Source organism: Epinephelus lanceolatus, chromosome 2 (genome assembly GCF_041903045.1).
Source record: "Epinephelus lanceolatus isolate andai-2023 chromosome 2, ASM4190304v1, whole genome shotgun sequence".
In the NCBI taxonomy this organism is placed as follows: Eukaryota; Metazoa; Chordata; class Actinopteri; order Perciformes; family Serranidae; genus Epinephelus; species Epinephelus lanceolatus.
Genome location: NC_135735.1, coordinates 3282794 through 3292187, shown reverse-complemented (window position 1 = coordinate 3292187; position 9394 = coordinate 3282794). Strand labels below are relative to the sequence as shown.

Sequence of the window (9394 nt, the reverse complement as noted above, 5' to 3'; positions counted from 1 at the left end):
AATAAAGATTATATTTTTTTTTATATATAAAATTACTTTTATTGTATTTAATCACAGTATAACATAAACTAGATCCTGTTTTTTTACGTCCTCCGGAACGCTAGGTGGCGCTGTGCACCGTAGAGCTGGTATTGCAAGCCGCCTAAAACCGCATTGAAGAAGAAGACATAAGCCGGAAGCGGAAGTGTAGTGGAAAACATGGCGGCGCCCTGTGTGTACACATTCAGGGCGAGTCGTTTCCAGTCTATAAAACTGTTCTAACGTCCTCTCTGACTCTGTGGACACTTTATCCTGAGAGCTGAAGACACAGCTGGAGTCAGGATGTGGACGAAGACAGCCGGAGCGTCCCTGAGGATGATGAGTCACCTTCATCGCTGCTGTGTCCACACAGTGTGGAGGAGGACGGCTGACGGCAGACAGACTCAGCTGCGGCTCTGCAGGCTGCTCTCATCATCCGGACCCCCCTGGAGGGTCCTGTTCTTCGGCTCCGACCAGTTCGCTGTGGAGTCCCTCAGACTGCTCTCATCCAGCAGGTGGGACTCGAGTCCTCCGACACACCTTCAAGGGTTAATATGATCAGAGACAGGTGACACTGCATCACACTGAGAAAGTGAAACACATCATCATCATCGCCCACGTTAAACACTAACATACATATTTTCATAACAAACATTGGGCCTCGTGCAGCAACATGCTCTGAAATATCATCTCATATTTCCTCCTGATTTTCTGTTTAGAGAAAAAATAAGAGAAGTCAACTATTTTTGGATGAACTGTCCCTTTAAGTGCGGTCACAAAAAGGCTTAAACTGATGACAGGTGTATTTGTTGGAGCTCTTCATCTTGCAACTCATGAAGTGAGGGTGTGACACTAACCTTCATGTTGTGTGTGTAGGAGCTCCAGTGAGGGGGTGGTGGAGTCCCTGGAAGTTGTGACTTTGTCTGGTGACGTCCCAGTGAAGAGGTTCGCTCAGCAGAACCACATCCCACTCCACAGCTGGCCCCCCGACACTGCTGAGGGACAGTTTGATGTCGGGGTGGTGGTGTCCTTTGGCTGTTTACTGCACGAGCGTCTGATTAACAAGTTCCCACAGTGAGTATTTATGTCTCTCAGGGTGCTTTCACACCTGCCCTGCAGTCACATGACACATTGTTTGGGTTAAACATGAGCATGTTACAGTCCTGGAGGATTATTAATGTGCACCTCCTCCTGTACTGCCTTAATATGCACATTCAGCACATCCAATGCATCAAAACATTGTTTTCTAGTTGGAGCCGCGCCTCGTTTTCAAACTGTATGGTTTGACTAAAATGAACAATGACAGCAATATAGTCCACGATGAGCAGCAGGTTTCAACTGCCTGATCATCTGACTGCTGTTCGAGATCAACAGATTTATCGGTTTGGCTAATTAATTGGCACCTCTAGCACGTTTTAAAAACTATCGTTATTGGCAGAACTTGGCTTTGATAGCGACTGATGGCTGCGCAGCCTTCACCAGTTCTGTGGGGGGACACATCACTGAGCAGAGCTGCAGAGGGGAGGGTGGTGTCTACATACGTTTGGCCATATTTTGTGTTTATAAAATAACTAATTAAACTTAAGGACTACATAAAACAAAGCTGCTCAACTTTTGGTTTAATGAATGATTTGTTTAACCTGAAATTTGATCACATTATGATCCTTCTCAAAACACACAGCAAGGTGGTGTTAGCCCGAAGCCTCGGCCATCACACACAGTCCTCAGAAACAGAGTCAAATCTAAACAGAGAGTATGAAATTATAAACTATATATAAACTCCATGTGTGTGTCTGTGCACTCGCTCTCTCCCTGCAGCGGGATTCTGAATGTCCACCCCAGCCTGCTGCCTCGGTGGCGAGGTCCAGCACCCATCTTCCACACCATCCTGCACGGTGACACAGTGACAGGGGTCACCATCATCCAGATCCGCCCTCACAGGTAAACAGAGAGGAAACATCTCAGTGTTCTTCCTGTTTCATCCTCACAAACAAACAACCAGATTAAAATGTCCTCACACCGCAGGTTTGACGTTGGCCCCATCCTCCACCAGGAGCTCCATCAGGTCCCTGAAAACTGCACAGCTGATGTTCTCAGCGCCGTCCTGGCCACTAAAGGAGCACATCTGGTGAGCTGTTGGAACATTACCTGGTTACCTCTCACTGACAGCATGCTGACGTAGTGTTTGTACTCTGGTTTGCAGCTGATTGACACACTGAGGACGCTGCCCGACAGAGTGGCTCATAGAAGAGAGCAAACACAGACTGGTGCAACATTTGGTACGTCTGAGCCACACAGACACAGTCATGATGAGTATAAGAAGAATTCTTCAAACTTACACATTCATTTCCTCCAATAGCCCCAAAGTTCAACAGCTCCCTGAGCTGGGTGGTGTGGGAGGAGCAGACCTGTGACCAAATAGATCGTCTGTATCGTGCCATCGGATCACGGGTAACCACTGATCTGGACTGTTTAACTGAGCCACTGATTAGTGTTGAATATTTGACTGTAACGATCCGTCTCTCTGCCTCATCAGATCCCTCTGAAGACCTTATTTATGGGCAGGACGATAAAACTCATGGATTTTGTAGGACGATGTCACATTTCATTATTAGGTAAGTTTGTCAAAATCAGATTTATTGGACCATGAATACATTTACAGAACATGTAGACTTTTTTAAGTTAAGATAAGAATAATTATTGGATTATCCAGTTAATGTGTTTGTTAATGTAGAAATGATTCTGGTTTCAGGAGGTGTAATAAGCCTCAGTCCTGTTTGTTATAATCTTGAATATGTTTCGCTGGGTTGCTCTGTTAGGAACTGAGATATTTTGACGTGTTAACACCAGATCCATGTTTCTGATTACTGTCTGCAGTGTGTGCAGGTGTGTTAACTTGAGATTAGCGTGTGTGTATTTGGTGTTGGCCAGTCGCCAGAGGAAAATGTTGGCATTGTTTGTTTCTGCAAACGAGGCTATGGATATGTTATATTTGCATGTTTCGTACATATCATATCTGTTAGAGCTGTTTCTTGCAAGCCCTTCTAGTTTCCTATTATTTTTAGTCACCTTAATGCACCACCTGACCTGGCATCTCAGGAACCTTTTAGATAAAGGTAGGTGTGCTGAAGTGTGGAAGACACCATAGGGTTACAGTTCAGTCAGGGCCACTTTAGACAAAAGAAAACTGTATTTCCATTTGCAGTGTTATATTTGGACTTGTGGCTCTGCTCTGGGGCCTCTCTGCCCTTCCTCGGGCCTATGCAGAAAGCCTAAGGCGGAGAGAGCACACCTCTCTGCCCTTCCACGTGTCTATGTGGAAAGCCTAAGGCGGAGAGAGATGGTAATGGGCTTCCTTCTGAATCTGAGCGGAGCTTGGCTTTGAGCCCGGCGCAGCACCTCCACACAGTCTTGGTAGTAATGTAACTTAGCCATAGTTTTGCGCAGGTTGCTGCCGGGGTTCTTTGGTGTGAGACCCAGATGTGGCCGATCCACGAGGATGTCGTTTTGGATTTGAAGCACCTCAGACAGTAATCTAGACACAGACTCACTTGAACTCTGTGCCGAGGAGGCGGTTGCTGTGGTGTTAGACAGTCTGTTGTACTTGTATCTCTGAAGATTAGTTGCAATTACTGTGTAAAAACTGCAGCTTTGTAGGGAGCATTTTGGCAATTAATGACCTCGTTTATAGATCAGCACTGTTTTAAAAACTCAGCAGGAGTTCGGCAAAAGACGTCTTACTCCATTACTCACTCTCAAACGCCCCTCTTTTGTGCCTAAACCTAACCACACATTAACTACAGCGTATGGTATACAGTGTCTGCTACATAATAACATGCACATGTAACATATCCGTGGTTAATAAAAATGTACAGTGCCAACATTTATCCTGGCGCTTGTGTTGCCTGTGCTGATCCAGTGACGTGCTGTGAGTCTGAGCTGTCACATGTCACTTGTGTGCTTTTTCAGATGAAAGGAGGAAACCGGTCCCTGGCTCAGTGAGCTATCAGAGGGAGTCCAATACTCTGGCTGTCTGTTGTAAGGTCAGTTACACTCTGATCTGTTTTGATTAGGAGTGAAAATGAAAAAGCAGTATTCATACTAAAAGGTTTGATCAGTGATCTCTGTAAAGGCAGATCAGAAGAGCCAATCAGATGACCCAAAACATGAGAGACAATTTCTATAAAGTGTCTTCTCCTTTAGATTTGTGTCGTTCTGACAAGTTTGTGGCTCAAACGTTTTTGTTAATCTGTGCTTCCTGTTCCAGGACGGCTGGGTGGGATTCAAGGCCGTGCTTCTGAAGAAAAGACTTACAGCAGCCGACTTCTATAACGGCTACCTGCATCAGACGGTGCAGAAGAACACACCTTATCAGAGAGGTGAAGACCTGTTTGTCAGCAGGAAACAAGGAACTGAACCTCAGCCGACGAGAAAGAACTCAACATCCTGATACAACAATCATCCTCCTCCTTTATGTGAACGTTGCGTACATGACATCTACTAATTACATTTACAGTAGTTCATGTGTTACTCTGTCTGTTTTAAGACATCAGTATGTACAGTACATTTACTGTATCCATGTATTTATAATTCTGCCACTGTACTGTTCATTTATTTGCAATAAATGAATGTGCTAATGACTGAAATTAACTTTTTTTAAAAATTCAAACAAAGTCAGTGAACAGTGGTTAATACACCTGCTACAGAGCAGCGTGTTAAAGGGACAGTTTGGATCTTGTGATGTGGGGTTGTATGAGATACTTATCTGTAGTCAGTGTATTACCTACAGTTTGGAGAAGCAGCAGGAGTGCCGACACAGAGGCTAAGCAATGTACTGCTGTGGACAGGGGCAGCAGCAAAATGTATTCTAGCCATTCATTAATTTTCCATTTCATCGTGGTCACACCGGGCGTAATTAAAACAGTCCACACCAGTGAATTACATGTTAAGTCAGTGTAAACATGCCATGAGATGTGAATCCTGCCAGATGGCGTGATGGACACTACATGAATGATGGGAAATATGCAAATGAAGTGAGCAGGGTGATTTCGCATCATGCGCTTTTTCGCAAGAGTTGAAAAATTTGAACTTCACTGACCAATTTGCCCCGTGACAGCACTGATATCCTCTGGGGACGTATGACGCCGAGGACCTACCAGTGGAAGATCATTTAGCAATTCAGCAATTTCACGTGTGTATGAAGAAAGTCAACACAAAATATTTTAGCGTTCAAACTTGCGCGCGTAACGCGACATGAAAGTTACAAATGTAGTTAAACTACTCAATTACATGTAGATTAGCACTCCTCAATGCTGCCTTATTTATTGCATTTAGATATATTTGGGTCTTTTTTTCTCTCTCAAATTCAATAAATAATATTTTTGTTTTAACTTTAAGGTCGTTATTGATCCTTTTTTGATTTCCAGCAAAGTTCAATGTTTCAACTGTACTTTGAAAGTATTGTATTTAATTTTGTATTTATTCATGCACAGTGAGAAATAAAACATAATGCACATTTAGACTTTTTTATACTTTATTCAACAATACAATGTACAATACTACAACAGCTGAAAATTGAATAAATACAATATCAATACATAGATATTTATAATTCTTATAATAAATAAAGTAAGAATGGACATTACATTAGAAAACAAAACAAATAACAACAACAAAAAACAGTTCATTTCACATCAGGGGGTTTCATCAAATTTTTTTTGTAATATTCTAAAAACCTGTTACTATTCATGCACATTAAGGTTTTGTTTTTTTAAATAAACTTTATTGAACAATTAAAAATTACAACAAGAAAGCAAATGGGCATGAAACCGAGTATAACAAAAAATGATGTCAGACAAAATAAAGGAAAAATTAAAATACTTAACAGAAAAAAAAATACAGCAGTGTGAGCAGTCCGTTTGCATGTTTAGATTTCATACATTTTATTTAAAAAGTTAGGAATGAGAACAAACATTACTCTCAAATTTAGATCTCATTGTATAGAATTCACTGGAAGGATATATTCTATTAATTAATTTCAAAATGAATTTCTTTAGCTTCGGTTAATATTGGATAATTTAATATTTAAGTTTTTAATTTCAGCACATTCAGAGTTAGTTGTTAGGAAGTGAATGTGATGGGGCGCCTCTCAGTGGACCGTACCACGTTACACTTTAACCCAGGGAACTGTCACGTGCGCTTTTACTACCGTGTCATAGAACATTAAACATTAAATATCGCATTTAAATAAAAGTTTTTCTATTAGAAAATAAAATTATACACACAGTCAATAAAAACTGTCTTGAGGCAAACAGCAGACATGATATAATGTGTTAATGGCCCCTTCCCTCCACCCCCACCCCCCCCGCTCACAGTGGTAACGGTTCAGTCTGCCATTTTACACAGTGTCTGCTAGCTGAAGCTCCAAAGTGACAGACCACAACTCACCGTGAAGGAGTCAGCCTGTTTGCTAAAGTACAGCATGAGTGACGTCATGTTGTGATCAAACATCCTGCCCAACATTTTGTTTTTAAGCACAAGTCAAATTAACAGTGGCGTAGAAACGCTGGTAAGTTGAAGTTCTCTGTTGTAGCTAGCTAACGTTACCATAACATGACACGGTGCTGTGTGTAGCTGCTCACTGGTTTAGCTAACACTGCTGTGTGGCTGTGTGTGTGTGTCAGAGTGTGTGTCATGTACAGTCTGCTTTAACGGGCCAACAGCAGCTTGGTGATGTGACTAACATGTTGACAGTAATGTCTTTATGACATGACGTCACGGCAGAGTTGCTGTGTGTTGCACCAGTTAGCTATGGCGTGTGTTTCAGGTGCCGTTAACCTGCATCAGTGCGCAGCTCTGCTATGCTTTTGTACAAGGTGTGTAGTTAACGCTGTATCTATCCGTAAAGGGAATATGCACGTGATGTCACAGAACGCGGAAGTCGCCACTGTCGCTCCTCCCACAGATATTGGGGTCTGTCATCATCACTCACATGAAGCAACCCTGCTAAAATTATACAAACAGGCTGTGTGAAAACATGCATGCAGACATTAAAGTGCAGCAAAGAGGTGTTGTTTGAATGTGTGTGTGTGTGTGTGTCTCATGTTAAAGGAGCACTTCGCCCCCAGATGGATCAGTTATATATTAATCACTCACTGCGTGTTGTGTTGAATTCATGAAGTAGACATTGTTTTTCTCGCCTCCATGGTGAATGGAGAATCACAGAAGACCTGTAATATATTGAGGTCACTGGGGACCATACATGACTTCAATGAACTACAACGGGTCGCGCGCCGGTGACGTCATAGGTGATAGAAACATGGGATTTTGACTGGCGGCAGAGCCTCTTCACACACATATAGGTTGACCAAACGTCCTTTTTTGCCCGGACATGTCCACTTTTCACTTCCTGTCCAGGGCGTCCGGGGGATGTTTATAAATTGATGATAATGTCCTGTTTTCCTTTTGTGTATGTGTGTGTGTATGTGTGTGTGTGCGCGCGCGCGTATTTCTGTCCGAACTTGACAGTCATTCTTAATGTTATTCTGTTTTGTTATGTCCGAAACCGAACCGAGCCCGACATTATTTAATTATTAAAGCACTGAGTTTGTGTCACGCAGTTGTTATGGTTACAGGCTATTTAACTGGCCGGGCGTGCGCCTGGAGGGAGATCTCCATGTTTGAGACGGGAGTGGGCGGCGGGAGTGGGCGGCGGGAGTGGGCGGCGGGAGGTCCGACACTTCATGCGAGGGGAGAGGTAGAAACAAACAGCCAATGTGTGTGTGTTCTGTTCAGGTGTTGTCACGTAAATAACAGTGCCCAAGCAATAAACAGGACAGACAATAGGATTTTATTTATTTTTACACTACATTTTCACTGAAAGCTGACCGAATCCGACCCGAGCCCGAATACAATTTATACATTTTTGACCAAACCCGAACGACCTGTCGGGTATGCCTATCGTTGGGACCTGTCGGGCTCGGATCAGGTAGCCACACTCTAGTGTGTGTATGTGTCCCCTATCTATAGGGGCCTATCTGAATTTCTGTCTTTGAGAGATATTATTTTGTAATATAACTGAATTTTCTATCCATACATATAAACTTTAAATATATTAAAATTATAAGGCATCTTTGAGTAAACTGCGAGTATCATTTAAGTAGGCTTTCTCGTGGCCTGGCCGAGTGTCCCCTTTTTTGAAATCAAAATATGGTCACCCTACACACATAAAGTGTAAATAAAAACAAATCAGTTGAGTCTTTCCCCTTCGGATGAAATGGCCAGTCAGGCTACATGCTACAGAGAGAGTTTAAGAGGTCCTGATCGCCTTCGGTGCGACGTGAAAGTGAAAATGATAGGAGGTGTGTGCCCTTTTCAGCTGCCAGCCTCTGTGTGGACGAATGACCCTGTCAATTCATTCATTCAGTTCATGTCCTGTCGATTAACATTCATTAGAATTAACTTCTTGGCTTTGAATATCTTGTGTTATTGTTGAGATCAACTGACTTTAGCTCGCTAGCTAACGTTATCCAACTAACGTGTGATGAAGTGCCTGCCACAGACGTAATGTTAGGTGTAGTGACTGGCTGGATCCCACAGCTTTCCATGTTTACCCTGCCGTTTGATGGCTGTGAGCCACAGATTTCTTCTTTCCCCGTTCTTCACTCTCTCCAGGAGCAAAGAAAATCACAATTCTGTTTTTTTTTAAATTTTTTATTGTTTGCTATGCAGTGAAAAACGCATCAACTTTTCGGCATGATGAACTCCTAGCCGCAGCTCTCTCCCGGGTCGAGCTCAAAACTCTCACCCAAAAGGGGGCATGGCCGTTGTTAGAGCAGTGAGTGACGTTGCATTGAAGTCATCTATGTCTAGCAACAGCAAAACATCAGTTTCCAAGCTGTCACACCACTTGTACAATATAGGCTAATCGAAGTATTATTTATCCAGCCTTAGCCAGGTTCAGACGACACGATATCAGCCTGATTATAGCCCATCGCAGCTGTCGACCAGTGTCCACTGGGAATGACGATGAGTGTTGTACGTGATAATCCATCATTTTAGTTGTGTCAAAACGAAAAAGGAGTACTTCGCACATCTGTTTTCAAACAGGTGCGGGAGTCTTGCATGCCTTGCATGTTTGATTTTTTTTTTGTCCTCCGCGACTTCTCCCGTCACATCTGTCACTTTGACCAATAGGAACACAGAGCGATCTGCTGCCGTGGAAACTGTAGGACAACAGCATAAGTCATTGGGGACCGTGTCTAACAAACTAAATAACACCCGTTTACAAACTCTCACACAACTCACACGGCATAATCCAAGTGTCATTTATCCAGTCTTATGCCCAGTACTTCCCAAACCATGGTTGGAAAGAGGG

General features: G+C 42.9%; 2 protein-coding genes across 8 annotated transcripts in view; both read left to right on the top strand.

Moving 5' to 3' along the window:
* The first annotated feature begins 184 nt into the window (after positions 1-184).
* mtfmt (mitochondrial methionyl-tRNA formyltransferase) lies at positions 185-5537 on the top strand. Its single transcript, XM_033618950.2, has 9 exons — positions 185-533; positions 895-1092; positions 1837-1959; positions 2044-2146; positions 2222-2297; positions 2378-2469; positions 2555-2633; positions 3988-4061; positions 4286-5537. The coding sequence occupies exons 1-9, from the start codon at positions 322-324 to the stop codon at positions 4466-4468; spliced, it is 1140 nt and encodes a 379-aa protein (XP_033474841.2). The 5' UTR covers positions 185-321; the 3' UTR covers positions 4469-5537.
* Positions 5538-6406: 869 nt separating this feature from the next.
* Positions 6407-9394, top strand: part of LOC117252533 (CUGBP Elav-like family member 1) — a 37713-nt gene continuing 34725 nt past the window's right edge. For all 7 annotated transcript variants that reach the window (XM_078173327.1, XM_078173319.1, XM_078173325.1 and 4 more), the window contains exon 1: positions 6407-6586. The gene's annotated coding sequence lies outside the window, so the exon portion shown is untranslated. The remainder of the gene's footprint in view (positions 6587-9394) is intronic.